Source organism: Notechis scutatus, chromosome 8, assembly GCF_049901735.1.
Source record: "Notechis scutatus isolate UNSWTSFEM ecotype Mainland chromosome 8, rNotScu1.2, whole genome shotgun sequence".
In the NCBI taxonomy this organism is placed as follows: domain Eukaryota; kingdom Metazoa; phylum Chordata; class Lepidosauria; order Squamata; family Elapidae; genus Notechis; species Notechis scutatus.
The window spans coordinates 22448519-22466720 of NC_142016.1; the positions used below are offsets into that span (position 1 = coordinate 22448519).

The 18202-nt window shown below is 46.9% G+C and overlaps 2 protein-coding genes across 2 annotated transcripts in view; both read left to right on the forward strand.

Moving 5' to 3' along the window:
• Positions 1–1040, forward strand: part of GRIK5 (glutamate ionotropic receptor kainate type subunit 5) — a 72465-nt gene extending 71425 nt beyond the window's left edge. The window contains exon 20 of the mRNA XM_026681451.2: positions 506–1040. Within this exon, the coding sequence (XP_026537236.1) occupies positions 506–862 (357 nt within the window). The 3' untranslated portion in view covers positions 863–1040. The remainder of the gene's footprint in view (positions 1–505) is intronic.
• Positions 1041–9394: 8354 nt separating this feature from the next.
• The window catches only part of ATP1A3 (ATPase Na+/K+ transporting subunit alpha 3), a 63601-nt gene continuing 54793 nt past the window's right edge, over positions 9395–18202 (forward strand). Inside the window, exon 1 of the mRNA XM_087971127.1 lies at positions 9395–9477. Coding sequence (XP_087827253.1) covers positions 9472–9477 — 6 coding nt within the window. The 5' untranslated portion in view covers positions 9395–9471. The remainder of the gene's footprint in view (positions 9478–18202) is intronic.

Genomic DNA, 18202 nt, shown 5'->3' on the forward strand with positions numbered 1-18202 from the left:
TGGGGGGAAAACCAGGGTCAAGAGTGACAATGAATTATGCTACACCCAGGCAGCACCGGTATGTTAATTCCCAAGAAACCCTTTTGAAGTTTTGGAAGTTTGGCTCAAGACTCATGATTTAAATGGGGGTAACTGCCAGAATCCTGACAGCTAGCCGATTCTGAGCCACATAATTCACATCTTACGGAGGTGGAAGGAGGGACCTTATAGGTCCGTGATGGCGAACCCGTGGCATGCAGAACCATTTGTGCTGGCACACAACCACAGAATTGCCATCATTATGTGACACTACATGACAATACTGCTCAGTGACAGAAGTTTTGGCAATCCAAATTGCTGCTGTTAAACAAGAACCTTGCAGGCCATTAAGCAACGATCTCCAGGACTTCCGGTTTCCTGATGGCTTCCCCAATGACTTTGTTTGTCAGAAGCTGACAAGAAAATTGTGGCCACGTGATCTTGGCTTCCTCTGATATTCTGACTGGTCTCCTTTTCCCTCCTGCAGATCTCGGTGTGTCAAGAGATGCTGAGGGAGCTACGTCACGCTGTTTCTTGCCGCAAGCCGACTCGCTCCCGACGGCGACGGCGTCACTACCCCATCCGCGGGGGCCTTTCGCTGCGATCGGTCCGGGAGATGCGCCTCAGCAACGGCAAACTCTATTCGGGGACTTTAGTGACAGAACCAGGCCCTCAGCGCCTGCTGGAAGAGACCCCCAGGCCTTGTACCCACGTCCGCATTTGCCACGAGTGCCGGCGCATCCAGACTCTTCGGGGAGCTCCCCCGCCGCCCCGGGGGCCCCTGCTGCCTGAAGAAGGCACTCCACGGAGGGGAGCCCCCCGCGAACTCAACGAGCAGGAGTGACTGCTTCCTGCCTTTGCTTTTCAGCCCCCTCCTCGTTACCTTCGCTCCCTGGGCGGAGGTGCCTGCAGTTAGAGATGTACGCTATGCGTATGCCCTGAACGAGGGACCCAAAAACTGGGAGGACCCACCCAGCCCCACCCAGGGACCCTCGCCCTAGGGGGCTGCGGAGGTTTGCAGCTCTCCTTCCAAGTGGCCTGGAGAAAGAAACCCGACCTCCTCGTTCCAAAATACAGGGGAGGGGGTGTGTGTTTCCCTTTTTGTCTGTCGCTCTCCTTCTATGAGAACGAGGTACTCATGCCTGGTCCCTCCCTCCTTCTCCCCCTTGCTCTCCGCCACTCCAATTTCACCCGTGGGTGGATGGTTCCAGGGTGTGTCTGTCTGGGCCGCGACAAGAAAAGAGCAGAGTGAGTCATGTTGGTAGGGGAGGGGAGAAGAGATCTCGAAACGAATCTACTTTTCAAGAAGAGGTTTTCTCCTCCAGATTGCCCTCCATGTTTTCTGGACCTTCTGGCCTCCCTCCGGCTCATCCTGGCCCCTCCATCTTCTCTCAAGACAGCTGTGTGCTGGACATCCCCCTCCCCTTCCATCAACCTCTGGAGGATGCGCTCAACAGCTGTACTGGAGGGCAGAGGAACCTGTGGCTCGGGAATGCTGTGGGGTATGGCCCTCCAACTATGGGGAGGGGAGCAGGGGGGGAGGTAGGGTTCCCACTCCTGAAATGCCCCACCCAATCCACCCCACCCCACCCAGAAAGCACACGGAGCTCCGAGTCACTCTCAACCACAGTTGAGACGTTCGGTTTGGGGTTGTGTGGAGAAAAGGAGCATCCGAGCGCTTAAGGTTAAGCTCAGAATCCGCTCGAATTGTCTTTGGAGAAGTCAGGGAACCCAGTGGGTTCCCCACACGGAGATCCCAGAACCAAGAACTTGAAGGAGCAGTTGAAATAAAAGAGCAGAAGTGACCGACCGACCAACTTTGGAAGGGGGGAAATTAACAACCGCGGGACGTTTCCTGCCCCCAAAGGGGAAGATTTAAGTGGGGTGTGTGTGGAGCCGCGTCCTCACAATATCTTGTCTGTCCTTTTTTTTAATTTTTGTCTCATTCTTTTTCCCCCTGCCCCTCCCTTTGGGATAAATTTCTATAGAATCCAAAACAAAACAAAATATCTGGAGACTTTAGTGACAACCCCAAAAGACAAAATAAATGTGAAAATTCTTGGTTCTTTTAAGTGAGTGATGGGAGAGGAGGTTTTTTTTTTTTAATGGTGTTTTATGAGTGTTCTCTATACTTGTGCGGTCACAGGTGTACACACACACACACACACACACACACACACACACATATACATACATACATGGAGAAAGAGAGTGATCACTGCATAATTTGCTTTTTTTTAAAACTTAAGTATACAGGAATTCATGAAAAGAAAGATGGAAAGAATGAACAAAAGTTGAGAAAGCTTTATGGGGGGTGCATGGATCTATTTTTTTAAAAAATGTCCCAATGTGTCCCATCTAAGGGGCTGCCCCAAAGAAGAGGGGGTGTCAACCTATTCTGTAAAGCACCTGAAGGCAGGAGAAGAAGCATCGGGTGGAAACTGATCAAGGAGAGAAACAACCTGGAATTCAGGAGGAATTTCCTGACAGCGAGAACCATTAACCAGTGGAACAACTTGCCACTAGAAGTTGTGGGTGCTCCAACATTGGAGGTTTTAAAGAAGAGATTGGACGACCATTTGTCTGAAACGGTACAGGGTTTCCTACTTGAGCAGGAGGGTGGAGTAGATGACCTCCAAGGTCCCTTCCAATTCTGTTCAAAAATACATGTTCTTCCTCATGAGGGAAACAAATATTGTGCTATTATTGAAAATCTGCAAGGATTCAGAATCCCTTAAGCTGAAATAATGCTTTCCTTCCAGCTTTGATTCCTCAGGGTAGAAGGAACAATAATTAAAATAAAAAGAAATGGGTTCATATAGGAACCTAACATAGGAACATAACAACATTTGAGGCCTGGTTTTTCCCGCCTTTAGGCAGACAGGGTAAGGAAGGCCGTCTTTAAGGCAGCTGATCTCAAGGTGATAAGCAGCAAATGCTCAAATTAGGTTAATCTGTATAATTTGCAACATGACCGATTCAATATTCTTCCTTGAGCAACAACAGTGGCTTGAGTGGTAGTGAGGTTTTAGTAAAGAGCACAGAATAGATTTAATTGTAGCTCAGGGTTAAACTGTGGGTCCTTTGAGCTTGGTGGTTTTCTTGTGGTTTCATTACCAAGCTAGGTAACATCATCAGTGCTGGGGAGTAGAGTTTGTGGAGTGGGGAGAGGAGGAGGAGCAAGAGAAGGACTGTGTGCTTCGTGCTTTTTGAGCTTGATTTTCTTGCAGACGTTACATCACCGAACTAGGTAACACCATCAGTGCTAGGGAGTAGAGTTTGTGGAGTGGGGAGAGGAGGAGGAGGAAGAGGAAAAGAGTTCTGGGTCCTTAATGCTCTTTGAGCTTGGTGGTTTTCTTGCAGATGTTTCATTACCCAACTAGATAATGTCATCAAGTGCTAGTGAGTAGAGTTTGTAAAGTGGGGTGGGAGGAGGACGAAGAAGAGAAGGATTGAGGGGTCCTTAATGCTCTTTGAGCTTGATGATTTTCTTGCAGACGTCACATCACCAAACTAGGGAACCACATCAGTGCTGGAAAGGAAACATCTGCAAGTAAACCACCAAGCTCAGTGAGAGAGAAAAAAGGATGTTGACGTTTAACGGAGAGTTCAATGGACAAGGTTAAAAAAAAAAAGTAACCTTTTTTAAACTGCTAGTATCCAGTGTAATGAATATCAGTTCCATCATGGAGCTTGGAAAGAGCCTAAAATCTGAAGGTATCCGCCCCAGCTTCACATCCTCCAAAGTGGAGAAAACTAATTTGTATGGACTGTCTGAGGTCCTGGTTTTTCTCAGCATCCAATCCGCCATGAGTGCTAAAGTCCACGTTTCTTTTGGTGTGACCGTGTCCACCAGTGTCCTTCACGGAAGCAGGTGTTCCTCGAATCCAAACATGTTGCTGAGACACTGAGGAGACCACAACCAAACCCAAAATTTCCGTTGCTAAAGCGCGACATTTTGCCCCGCTCTACAACCTATCTTGCCCCAGTCATTAAGTAAATCTCTGCAGTTCTTAAGTTAGTCACATGGTTGTTAAGTGAACCTGGCTTCCGCATTGGCTTGGCTTGTGAGAAGGTGTTGTGGTTCTCCGGCAGCAGGTGCAGTCAGCTGAGGTCTCGGAGAGTGAGGACTCGGATGAGGGGCCTGCGTGTGATGCAGGGATGGGGCCAGGACCATCAGGGAGTGGAGTGCTGCCTTTGGAGATTGTGGAGGCTGGCAGCAGTGCTGAAGAGGTTCCCGAGGAGCCTGTGCCCAGTGCGCATGCGCGCAGGGCTGCTCGAAGGAAAGAGCAGCTGCAGCAGCACGGGCGACTCGGAAGTAAGGCTGCAAGGTAATGGCCCCACCCTGAGAAGATAAAAGCCAGCTGAGAAACCGGAGTTCTTTGCAGGAAGCAAAGACGTTTTTGCACTCGAGCCTTGTGGACGTTTAGAATATCTTGGTTGGTCTTTGGAGACTCTTTGTGTTTGAAATATTTCTTCGCAACTTTATCTAGTGTTCTTGGCAGCCTTGCACAACCTTAGCAAGGCTCGTTCTTATCAGAGACAATGAGTTTGAAACAGCCTTTTAACCGTTAAGGGACGGAATTCGTAAAGAATCATGAAAAGGTTTTGCTGTTACCTCCATTTTGTGTTGGTTTCCTTGGAACAAGGTTTGGGTCAGAACAGAAGGTTGCAAAAGGGGACCACATGATCCCGGGACACTTCGACCGTCACAAATACGAGTTTGTTGTCAAGTGTCTGGATTTTGACCCTGTGAATGCTGCACGGTTCAGTGTGAAAAACGGTCCCAAGTGGTGTTTTTTCAGTGCCGTTGTAATGGTCTTTCAATGAACGGTTCTAAGTCGACTACCTGCATTTCCTTTGCCCCAAGAAAATCCATTTTATGGAGGCTGACTGGGATTTGGAATTCGTGTGAATTTGGGGGGGGGGGCAAAGAGAAGTGTGGAATTTGGGCACTGTTTGTTGAGTTGCCTGCAAGTTGCTTACCTGGCTCTCCCAGAATAAGTCATGTTAAAAGCTTGTGTGAAAAGCCCACTGCTGATCAGATCCGCAGTCAGTTTTTCCAGCATTTCTCAACCACAGGAACTTGAAGATGTGTGGACTTCAATTCCCAGAATCCCCAGCCAGCCCTGAATTCTGGGAATTGAAGTCCACGTGTCTTCAAGTTTCTAAGGTTGATGTTGTGGTCTGTCGGCAGCCTGTGGAGACGGCAGCAGAGTCGGACAGTGGGTGTGGAACATGGGTCAGTCTGGAGAGGACTCGGACGGGGGTCCTGCGTCCGATACAGAGATGGGGCCAGGGGCATCTGGGAGTTATATGCTGACTCCGGAGCCTCCAGCATCTGACAGCAGCGAGGCAGAGGAACAAGGGGAGCCTGTTCCCAGTGCACGTGTGCGCAGAGCTGCCAGAATAATTCAGACAAAAGGGGCGACTCAGGAGTAAGGCTTGGAGATGATTGGCCCCTCCCATAAGACATAAAGGAGGAGCAAAGGGACACGAGCCTTTGCAGGAAGCAACTTATTCGCTCTGTTCAGATTAAACCTGGAAGCTGTGTGTGGACTTTGTACTTCGTTTGGCTTTTTACAGTTCATTTGGCACTTTAGTTGTTGGCAGCAATTCAAAGGAGATAAAGGTGGGTGCTTATCTCGAGAGATTGTTTGGGACTCATTACGGGCTGGGAAGGAACATAATTCCCAGCCGTTGAAATAAAAAGAGGGTTATTTGGACTAAGAGTGTGCTTAATTATGGTCTCAGGAAGCCTTGGTCAGAATAGATCGGCAACCTTAAACACTCAAAGAGCCACAAAAGTCCTAATTGGAAGCCCCCGTTCAATTCTGGAGCTTACCGGAAGTCCAGTTCCACCACCATAGAGCCTCCTTCTAAGTCTACCTATCCTAACTGAAACCCCTATCAATTTTGGAGCCAACTGAAAACCCGTCCCTTGCCAGAGCGTCTCCTCCTGGCACGCTGGGCTTCCCCCCCCCAAACCGGAAACTCCTCCCAAAATTGTGGCACCGACTGGTGATAGGGAGCCACAGCAGAGGGATGAAAGAGCCACATGCGGCTCCAGAGCCATGGGTTGCCGACTGCTGTCCTAGCAGGATGTCCAAAATTATGATTATGAGGGTGGTGGTGGTGGTGATAATGGCCGTTTTCAGACATGACGTGCTGTCTAGGATATCCATCAAGAGCAACAACCTTTATTTAAGCCATTGATTTTAGTCAGCTTGCTGGTTCTCATTTATGTTCTTCACTACCAGCGGGGACATTTTTATGGATTGACACTATTGATTGGCACGTCTATTATTTGCAATTAAAGAATACTTCTGTAAAAGATAAGAGTACATTTTTTTTCTAACCCCACTGTCTTTGGAGGGCACACTGTAGCTAAATATATTATTTGTTCCCGTATAAAGAAATGAATTCAGCAGTTGTTTTTTTTAAAAAAAAACAAATTGCTTCTTTTTCATATATTTTTTTTTCCTGCCTTCCATCTCTGGTAGAAAAAAAGGTAACCCTTGACTTTTTAAAATGTTTGTTTTGAAATAAAACTTTGTGGATTCACCATATGGCATTTATTTTAAGTTTGTCGGTGGTTCAGATCTCAAGCTGGCTTCCTTTGTTGGCGTCTACAGGAAGTCCTTGACTTACAAACCCAAAATTTCTGTTGCTAAGTGAGACATTTCTTACGTGATTTTTGCCCCCTTTTTCACCACAGCAGCTGTTCAGTGAATAACATGGTCATTAAGTGGAAACTGGCTTCCCCCTGGACCATGCTTGTCAGACTCAGAAGGTCGCAGAAGGGTATCAGGTCCGTCATAAATATGAGTCGGTTGCCAAGTGCCTGTATTTTGATCATACAAACACGGGATTGCTGCAATGGTTGTGTGGAAAACGGTCATAAGTCATGTTGTAACTTCAAACGGTCACTAAACGAATAGTTCTCATGCTAAGATTATGGCTTCCCAGCCATAACAACTCAAGCTAGTTTAATGCCTTTCAGACGTTGTGGGAGCTTCATCACTGGAGCGTTTTAAAAAGAGACCGGACAGTCACTTGTCTGAAATGGTATAGGATCTCCTGCTTGAGCAGGGGGGGGCTGGACTAGAAGACCTCCAAGGTCCCTTCCAGCTCAACTCTAATCCAAATAATGTGTAAAATACACCCTTGATTTCCAAAGCCTCCTTGCAGTACTAACATCCGAACACCAGGTGGCAGAGTCTGCCTGAAATGGAATAGATTCGCCTGAAGGGAAAATAGCATTTTTCTCCCCTCCACAAAAAAACTCCTGTGAATCACATCTACATATTTAGTTCAACTGCAACGTACTTGAGATTTTTTTCCAGGTTTGAATACAGAATATTCCGTCTCTCTCATCTTTCTGGTCCAAGTGTATCTTTTTTTTACATTTTATCTTTTTTTTAAAAAAAAAAACCCTGACCTCATTTGGCAAGAGCTTGGTCCCAATTTGCATTACAGAACCCTCCGATAGTCTTGAGGACAGATTATCCACTGTACCAGAAGCCCTTTGCAAATCAAATTATACTAATCTGAGGTTCAGAGGACATACTAGATCAGGCTAATAGGGGATTGGAGAGTGCATGAACCAGGCCACCATTTGCTCCTCCTAAAATAACGGTTGTTTCATTTGGGCCAAAAACACATCGTATGAATGAAAAGCCTGGTCTTTGGAGAGCCAGGATCTAGCTTAAAATAGGTTGTGCAGAAATAGGCCACAGATTGAAAGAGGATTTGCAGAGATGGCTTAAAGAAGAAAGCCAAACCAACGTTAGATTTCCTCAGAATAAATTGATCAGATCTGGAGGGGAAGAGAAAAAAAAACAATATTAGGATAAGTTCAAGGTTTTACAGATGCCTCTAAATTCAAAAGCTTTTCAACTACTCCCCACCAGCTATATTTTAAAGCAGGGGTATTCAAACTTGACAGCTTTAAAGACTTGTGGACTTCAATTCCCAGAATTCCTCCTCCAGTCATGTTAGCTTGGAGTTGTATTCACAAGTCTTAAACTTGCCAAGTTTGGGGACTCCCTGTTTTAAAGGCTCCAGATCATTTGGGGGGGAAGTATAATGGTTATTTCCTAATTTCCCACAATGCCTCTGACCAACACTGCATAAAAAGAATTCTGGGAAATTAAAACTGATCCTTTTTACTCCCTGGGAAAAGTGGAGCCTTGTCGGTATTTTGATTGGTGTTGGTAAACATGGATCTATTCAATGCTGTAAAGAATCAAAATGGTTCCATGCCTTTAACAATAGAAGAGCGAAAACAGCTTCAGCTGGAACAAGTAAGTAGAATTTGCTCATTGGTTACACTTTCTATATTTATATTCCACTTTTATTTACTTATTAGATTGCTACACCCCCTCATCTCACTTCTGTGACTTGGGCCAGTCATAAAAACATGTGAACACGCGAATGAATGAAAGCACCAATTCAAAAGAGAGTTTAAATTCTTTCTTTTGGGGTCTGGTTAATTGGTCTGTTTACAATGCTCAGATTAATATTTACCCCACTTGAGCCTCTCTGCCTGGAACTCCCTGGAGTTGCAAGATTTTTCCAAAGTCATTCTTTTCCACTCGGATTATTTTGCATATAAAAACATTTTCCTGTTTCTGCATTTGGATTTCCGCATGATGCTGAAACTGTGTGCTTTCGCTATTGGAGATTGTAATTTGGATGCTTTCTGTTCCTAGCTACTCAAGTTTCAAGCGGACAGTCACATGATGGCTGAATTTTTTTTTCCTTTTTACATTATTAAACAAAGTTTAATATTGTAGGAAGTTAGCACCCACTCCTCTCCTAGAAAAATGAAATATCGTAGGAAATATTAAAAAGGCAGAATGTTTCCCTTAAAAAAGGAAGTAGAAACTCAGAGAGGCAAAAGCTCACCCCCACCCCCTTTGTTAAGGTCTGGGCCAGAGTATTCTACATAACAAAGGCTCTCTCAGCATCTTCTTTTCCTTCACTCAGCGTGATGGTCCTTTTCACTTTGGAGCTTCAAGCTGTGTGGTCTTGTCCACCATTAAACCATCTTTCCAAACAGTCTCCATGTTTCCATGTCTTTCTCCCGACTTGGAACTGAACCCAAGAAGGATAATTCTTCCAACAATATATTACAGCTTAATTTTATTAAACCAAGATTGTTTGCAAAAAAAACCAAAAACAAATAAAAAATAAGAGTTTAAAACAAGTTTTTTTTAAAAAAAACCTTGCACGTTTCCTGCAACGAACAGCAGCTAGGTTCAGCATCCTATAATCTGGGTTCACAGTGATGCTTCCAGAACATGCCATGTCTGAACCAATAAATCATACTTGTCGCTTAAGGTGGTAGTGAGTGACCCAGTTCACGTAAAATGCCATTCCTCTCTCTTTCAAGCTCTTCTGGTAGGCTTAAGTTATCTCTGAAGGTTGTGGTGGAGAATCTAGCCGAAAATGCAGGTAAAATACTCTGTATTCCAGAGCTTTGTCCTTAAATATGTCACTCTGTTTAATGAGGGGCGGGATAGGCAGTAGTAGCTGGACAGGGAAGGTTTCTGCCTTCCTGGGCAATTGTTTAGAAGGCGCTCGATTCGATGACAAGGGGAGTTTGGGCTTTTAGCATGGCGTGGGAACCCCATCCGTTGCCTTGGTAGGTTTTTGGAAATGGGCCATCAACCGAGGGCGTCGCATAGATTGGAGAGATCTATGCGAGACCAAGTTTGTCTGGACGTGTAGAGACCCCATTGATGTTTTCCTGGAAGGTCCTTTTGAGGGTGGGGTGTGTACCTGCGTTTGCATCCTAGCAGTTGGAGGAGATGGAAGAATGTGGTCAGGGTCCATTGGGAATCCTTGGGGAGGGGCACAGGCAGATGGAGAGGGTAGAAGAGGCCTTGCCTATTTTTGTCGCTTCTACTCCCCCCCTCCTTCTCTCTTCCTTTTCTTCTTCTCTCTTGCTCTCTTTTTTTCTACTCGTCTCTCTTCCTTTCTTTTCTTCCTTTTCTCTTCCTCTTCTTTTCCTCTTCATTTTCTTTCTTTTTTCTTCCTTTCTTCCTCTTTCTTTCTTTTTTCCTTCTTTCTTCCTTCCTTCCTTCCTTCTTTCGTTTTTGCTTCCTTCCTCTTTTTTTCTTCCTCTTTCTTCTTTCTTTCTTTTTCTTTTTTCTTTCTTTTTCCTCTTTTTTTCCTTTTTTCCTTTTTTCCTCTTCCTCTCTTTTTCTCTTCCTCTCTCTTTCTTTCCCCCTTTCTCCTTCCTTTTTTCCTCTCTCCCTCCCCCCCCCTCTCTCTTCTTCCTTCCTTCTTTCTTTTTGCTTCCTTCCTCTTTTTCTTCCTCTCTTTCTTCTTTCTTTTTCTTTTTCTTTCTTTTTCCTCTTTTTTTCCTTTTTCCTTTCTTCCTCTCTTCCTCTCTTTTTCTCTTCCTCTCCCTTTCTTTCCCTCTTTCTCCTTCCTTTTTCCTTCCTCCCTCCCTCCCTCCCTCCCTCCCCCTCTCTCTCCCCCTTCCCCTGTTGATTGGCACAGATAACCATTGGTATCAGCCAAATCGAAGGATGTCTCTCACTGCAGAGCTGAAAAGGAAAGAGAACGGAAAGAGCCTTCTTCTTTTACCTTATGGGGGCAGAGGTGGTGAAGAGACAGCTGGCAGTTCCTTCCTGCATCCCTGTAGAAAGAATCTCTGCTAGAGAAGCAGCATTACACGCTGCTCCCACCCTCTGGCCCCTTCCGGCCACTTTTGATGCATGATTGACAGTTGCAAGCAGGGCATATGTCAGCGCAGAGAAAGGCAATTGGGGTGGGGGGTGGGGGTGAAAGTCACAGTCTCCCTCTGGAGGTCAGCTGCTTGTGCACCCATCTGCCCGCTCCCCTTTTGATCCGTGTGCTCGAGATCCTCTTGCAACATGGGAAATGCCAGGCAGATCTTGCAGACAACGGTTCGGTAACTTGAGAGCTCTCTGCCAGCCTGCCTGGGCAAGGCAGTGGAAGAGGCATGCTGGGAATTGGGGGAGGGAGGAACTAGAGAGGCTGGTGGAAGGGAGACAGAGGAAATAGAAGGTTGGGTCGTCCTTTGGGAAAGGGCATCTGGGCTTAACATTTTCTAATCCCTCTTACCACTTTGTGTTCCTCCTGCCGTTCAATAAAGGAGAATATTTGTAGCTCAGGGAAGGAATGAGGGGTCCTTGGTGCTCTCTGAGCTCGGTTTTTTTTCTTTCATGACCCAACTAGGCAATATCATCAGCACTAGGAGGAGGACTGTGATTCCTTGATGCTCTCTGAGCTTGGTGGTTTTCTTGCAGATGTTTCATGACCCAAGTCGGTAACATCATCAAAGTCACTAGCCCTGAATGTGACTTTGAGTGATGAAATGTCTGCAAGAAAACCGCCAAGCTCCAGAGAGCACAAAGGATCCCACAATCCTCCTCCTGCCCCCACCCCTCCTTCTAGTTGTGATGATGTTACCCAGTTGGGTAATAAAACGTCTGCAAGAAAACCACCAAGCTCAGAGAGCGTCAAGGATTCTGGTTCCTGCCCCTTCTTACAGGTGGGTTGATCCTGATTCTGCCGGCCATCCCAGCTGACAAGGCACTTTGGGGTACTCTTGCAAACCCCCCTGGGCAGCTGGTGTGGTGGTTCCCCTTGCCATCATTCCTGGCAAGGAAGAGAATAGCTGGTCTGCCAACCAGCCGTGGCAGCTGTGCTTTTCACACTGGAGCGAAGGTTAAAGGATTTGACCTTGACTGGGCTCAAAACAAAGCTAATCTGATCCCGGGTGGGAGACCACAAGGAATCCCCCCAAGCTGGTGGGGTGGGAGAGGGATGGAAACATCACAAGGTTAACAAGGCATTTCATTGGGGGAGAAAGCAATGACGTCACTTGCATGTTGCTGCCAAGGAAATTTATAAGAGTAAAATCCAAGGAGATTTTCTCCCTCCCTCCTTCTCTCCCTCCCTCCCTCCCTCTTTCTCTCCCTCCCTCCCTCCCTCTTTCTCTCTCTTTAAGATGAAATTTAAAATGCATTTCCTTCACTGCAGAGAAGAAGCATCCTTTGTATCTGCTTAAGCTGTATTTTTGTGATCATTTGGATATCCTAAATTCCTTTTTTCTCAGCCCAGAAGAGAGAATTTCTCTTCCCAAGTCTAGCTTACTCTCTCTTGCCTCCAGGTTTCCTTCCTCTCCTTTCTGCTGATTTTCTCCCCTTCCACCCTCACCACCATGTCTGTCTGTCTGTCTGTCTCTCACCTTTATGATTTTTTTGGCAAATAACTCAAAAATGGAGGTCATATTCAAGATACCTTCCGAGAGAGAGAGAGAGAGAGAGAGAGAGAGAGAGAGAGAGAGAGGGAGGGAGGGAGGGAGGGAGGGAGGGAGGGAGAGAGAGAGGAGAGAGAGGGAGAGAGAGAGAGGGGGGAGGGAGGGAGGGAGGGAGGGAGAGAGGGAGAGAGAGAGAGAGAGAGAGAGACCCAAAATCACCCAGCTGGCTTTCTTGCCTAAGGAGGAACATGCTGGCTGGGGAATTCTGGGAGTTGAAGTCCACGCTAATCTTAATAGAGCCACGTTGGGGGGAGGGGTGGAAATCTGGTTTAGAGGCAATTAGCTGGATCCAAGCGGAAAAGAAAATGCTGTTGAAGTGCTGAGTGTCAAAACTAGGACAAACCTGGATAAAGCAGGATAATAGGGTAGAAAGTCTGTATTCCCTCTTTCTCTCTTCCTCACCCAACAACTGTCCTCTTGTCTCCAGAAATAGCCCACTGCCAGACCACCTGTCCCCTTCGGTCACCCAAGCATCTCCCCCCCTTCCACCAGGAGGAGGGGGTCTTTCTGCCCCCCTCTCCCCCCCCCTTGTTTTTTACACCCTTGCTAAAAGAAAGGCAATAAGCCCACAATCCCCTCTTGGCGAGATCTCTCCGAGGAGTTAAAGCAAGGATTTCCAAGATCAATCAATCAGAATAGAGTTGGAAGGGACCTTGGAGGTCAGCTAGTCCAGGGGTTGCCAACCTTTTGGACCTCAGGGACCACCAAGTTCATAATTTTAAATCCTGCAAACCAAAAAGTCTGCAGGAAAATTCCCCGCCCCATTTTCCTACCGATCAATCGTTCTTTATTTGGGATAGCAGGATAACGTCTTCAGCTCCGTTCTCGGAGGGGGGAGAGAGAGAGAGAGAGAGAGAGAGAGAGAGAGAGAGAGAGACTTTTGGCTTCATGCAACGAAAGCAGCAGAAGCAGCAGAAGTCTTTCTTTCTCTCCCCCCAACTCCACCAGAAATGAGTCTTTGCTGGTGCAACCTCTTGGAGCAAGGATGCCTTGCAGGGTCCCAAAGACTCATTTCTGGTGGAGTTTGGGGGAGAGAAAGAAAGACTTTTGCTGCTTTCCTTGTGTGCAGCCAAAAGCAGAAGAAGAAAGAAGCGGAAAGAAGCAGCCTGGTGGCCAAGCCAGGTGCATGAGGTGAATGGGGCAAGTTTCCCCCCCCCCTCTGCCCTTTCCCCCCTCCCCTCACTACCTCGTGTTGTTCGCAATGCAAGCGACGCAAGCCTTGTGTTCCCACGGGCCATGTGGGCAGCGCAGCCTTGTGTTCCCAGGCAGCCTGGATTAATTGCTTTGGGAGGGGGTGCTTTGGGGGGGGGTGACATTTCTCTGCAGACCACCAAAATTTTCTCGTGGACCACCACTGGTTGGCAACCACTGTTCTAGTCCACCCCTCTGCTCAAGCAGGAGACCCTATATATGTATATCTATATAGGAGATGGTGAGAGTGGTGGTGGTATATCGTGTTGGAAGAAATATCCATCTGGGTTCAGTTCCAAGTGGGGAGAAAGACACTGGAAACATGGAGGATGATTGGAAAGATGGCTTATTGATGAAGCAGGACCACATGGGTTTGAAGTCCTGGGCAGCTGAACACATGGAGTTGAGAGAGAGGGTTATTTATACCTTCTCTTGGGCTTTGAACTTGAGCTTCCTGTTCCTGTGTAAGAACATGTGTCCTATTGGCTGTAGTCAGACTCCCATGGGGCATGTGGGGTCGTGTTTGTCTGAACCAAGTTCGTCTGAACCTTGGGCTGAAGCAATGTCCTTAGGGAATTTTGCAATGCAGTGAGCCCTCCTGCTAGATAACCCTATGATGTTCCAGAGGGTCATGTCTTTAATCCCATCACCCTGGAGCTGGAGGTCTTTTGTCTTGTAGATAGGCTGGTGTCATGCCCTTGTCGGAATCTGATTCGGAGGGGGAGGCTGAACAGCTGACAGGGAGTGGGAGTGTGGCTCCGTTGGCTATGGAAGAAACTGGGGAAGGGCACAGTCCGGCAGGGCAGAGCAGGGGAGAGGTAGAGCAAGGGAGAGGGAATTCAGAGGAAGACCCAGGCTCACCCTCTCTTCATCCTAGGGCACGCAGGGAGGAATGGAGAAGAGAGCAGTGTGAGTGGCGTGGCTTATGGGGGAGGAAAGGGCCCTGATTCCCTTCATTAGCTGCAGCTGGGAACACAGTGTTTAAAAAGGGAAGCTGAGCACAGCAAACTGTTGGGAGCAAATTGTGAATTATCTGGTATTGTTGAGGCTTATCTGGGTTCTGGCGTCCTCCCAACTGTGTGTGTTTCATTATCTTTTGAAGTCTGCAATTCCTTATCCTGCCCTGTCTGGTTAATTGCTGCAGCGTGGTTTGTGTTGGTTTTTATTTATAATTTATATGTACTTTGGGTTCGGATTGAATTTCCTCCACTTAAAGACTGTTCCTGGGAGAGTTTTTATCCAGCCAGAAGCTCACCTGGACATTGGGGGCAAAGTTGGAGCTAATAAAGGGACTCTTCTTGCTTATTTGACTGTGTTGCCTTTGTGCCACGCCCCTTTGGGTCATCACAGCTGGCTCAGTCTTCCTTAAGGGGCACCAAAATATCTGCTGGGGGACCGAGAGCTGAGGTTCTGTTTCCTTTAATATTTTTATTTCTCTTTTAGGGGAAATATTTTATCCTGCCCTTTAAAATATCTATGTCATTCTTCTAAGAGAGGGGTGGGTGCTAACTCTGTACAATTGGAAGAATATTCCCAGAGGTTCAGGACCCTGCCCGGATCACAGACTCCCCCCAAAAAGCCCCTTCCCCTCTTTGCCTTCCTTTCTTCTGTTACATGCCCAGTGAGACATCTCCCCCTCCTCCCTCTCCCTCCTCAGCTCAGCCTGTCACATATTATTATATGCTTGAGTGGCCCCAACCTCTCTGGAGGATCAATGGCTGCCATAGAAACGGCCAATGTCCTTCAGACAGGACAAGGATCAAGGGCAGGAAGTCTAGGATCCGTCGGGGAAGCCCCCTCCCCACCACAGACAGACCACCCCTTCAAGGCCATCTCAACCCAACCAGGCTCGGAGTGTTTTGAAAGAGGATTAGGGCAAATGCTTTTCCCATAGGAAAACACGAGAAGCTGTGCTACACGCCCAGGACTTCTGTGCTGGTTGCTAGGAATTCTCCTGATTTGTTTGTATGCTTGTTTCCATTTGTCCGGAATGGTGAAGGGCGGTGATGGCAAACCTTTTCCATGTTGTGTGCCAAAAGTGCGTGTGCATGCGTGCTGGCACCCAGGGGTGGGATTCTACCGGTTCGCACCTATTCGCTAGAACCGGTTGTTAACATTCTAAGCGGTTCGGAGAACCGGTTGTTAGAAGAAATTACTGGGCTAATCCTGTAAGGAAGGCAGGAAGGAAACATTCTGGTGTTGCTTACAGAAACTGCCTCTCCGTTAACCCTTATTCCATTCTTGGCAGGACTAGACTTCCTGTCTCAGGAACATCTCTGGAGTTTTTTTCCCCTCCTTTGCTGGTACTTTGCTTGTGTGGAGTGACCATTCAAAGTTACAATGGCGCTGAAAAAAGTGACTTATGACCGTGCGACCTCTTAGGTGTCGGCAGAAGTAGCTCTGCATGCCACTTCCGGCACGCGTGCCATAGGTTCGCCATCAAGGGTGTAGGGTCTCCTGCTTGAGCAAGGCGTTGGATTAGAAGACCTCCCAAGGTCCCTCCCATCTTTGTTATTCTGTATTCATCATTATCGTTTAATGACCCCATAATCCCTTGCGGGGTGGAGTCTGGGCAACCGAATGGGGCTAGCAGAATGTTTACTGGCCGGATGCCTTTCCTGTCACCAAGGTGGAGTTTTGTTCAGCAGATCTATTCTCATTGTGCCCAGAGAGAGAAATATCAGCCTCTACCTAGGATCGAACTCACAGCCTCCTGATTGTGTGAGGCGATAGCTCTACCTCTAGGCCACCACACCACTCCTCTGTTGTTCTGTTTTCTGTACAGGCAATCCTTGACTTACGACCATTTGTTGAGTGACTGTTTGAAATTACAACAGCTGTCATGCCCCTGGTGGAGACTGACTCTGAGGGAGAGGAGGAACAGCCAACAGGGAGTGGAGGAACTGTTGCTCCGGAGGCTGTGGAGGAGGCTGAGAAAGGGCAGAGGCCGGCTGAGTAGTCGGAGGAGGACCCAGGCTCATCCCCTCTCCATCCTAGGGCACGGAGGGAGGAGAGGATCAGGGAGAAATGTGGTCTATTCGGGAGGAGAGGGCCTTGATCCTCTTCATGGGCTGCAGCTGTGACAACTGAATAAGAGGACGGACATGCATACGGGCAAGCGCTGGAAACAAAGCATGGAAATATCTCTATGATTCCTCTCTGAGTTTGACGTCCTTCCCAGTGTGTGTTATCTGTGGACGTCCTCCAGCCCTTATCTTGCCTGGTTTGTGTTGCTTTTTCCCTTCTTCTTGTAACTGTTTGTGTGGGAGTTTTTTGTCTTCCGTCAAAGATATTCAGAGCTTGGAAGCAAAGTGAAGGAATAAAAGGGGCTTCACCTGCTTTCTGTGACTGTGTTTGTTTTGTATCCCACCCTGGGTCATCACAACAGCACTGAAAAAAAGTGACGTATGACCGTTTTTCACCCTTACAACCGTTTGTTGCATCCCCATGGTCACATGAACAAAATTCACGTACTTAGCAACTGGCTCATATTTATGATGGCTGCCGTATCCCGGGGTCATGTAATCACTTTTTTTGGCAAGCAAAATCAATGGGGGAGCCAGATTCACTTCACAATCACGTTACTAACTTAACATCTGCAGTGATTCACTTAACAACTTTGGCAAGAAAGGTCATACAATGGGGCAAATTGTCACTCAACAAATGTCTCACTTAGCAACATAAGTTTCTGGGCTCAATTGTAGTCATAATTTGAGGACTACCTGTGTTTAATCTCCATGAGATATAAATGCAGCTCAAATATTCATTTACATATACGTACATACCCATTAATCGAGTCGTGTCTGATTTTTGCAGCCTTTTTTTGTAACAGTTAAGCGAGATTCTGCAGTGGTTAAGCAAATCTGGCTTCCGCCGTTGAATTAGTTTGTTGGAAATTCTGCGAAGGTCACCAATAGTAACCACATCATTTCAGTGCCCAAATTTTGACCGCATGAGTGTAAGGATGCTGTAGAGCAGCATGGTGGCCTAGTGGTGAAGACGCTCACCTCCCACTCGGAAGGTTGAGAGTTCAATCCTAGGTTGCAACAGCTATTTCTCTCCTAATGGCCAAAGAAAAGAAAAAAATCTGCTGTGAACTCCTTGTAGGTGTCAGGAAGGGAATCTGGCCAGGAAACTCTCAGCTCTATCCAGTCGCCCTGATTCTAGCCCGAATGAAGGGATTTACAGGGTCATAAAAAGGGACGTTTTTTTTTTTTAGTGTGACAGTCATTAAGTGCAAGGACTGGTTGTGTGGGGACTGGTCACGGACCACTTTTTTCAGCGGTGTTATAACTGTGAATGGATGCTAAACGAATGGTTATAAGTCCAGGACGATCTGTATTTAGGATGTCCAAAGCTCATTTTGTTGAGCATATCTGCTCCTTTTATAATGATCAATAAATGTCAAAACAAGTTGATTGCAACAGGAGTTTTATTCAGGAATAAAAGTTGTTAGGAGGCTCCGGAGAGAAAAGTTATCTGGATGATAAAACACTTATTTACCAACCCAAGAGACTTTGCTTACCTAATGAGGCTTCCCTCTGCAGGTGGACTTTCCCGGCCAATGATCCAAGCCCACTTTTGAACTCTGAGCAGCCAAGTGGGAAAATCGGATTTAAGCTTAGCTCAAGAACATTTAAGGACTTGGCTGGCTGCAGCTCAGCTCTTTTGGAATATCTCAAGGGGGACCAA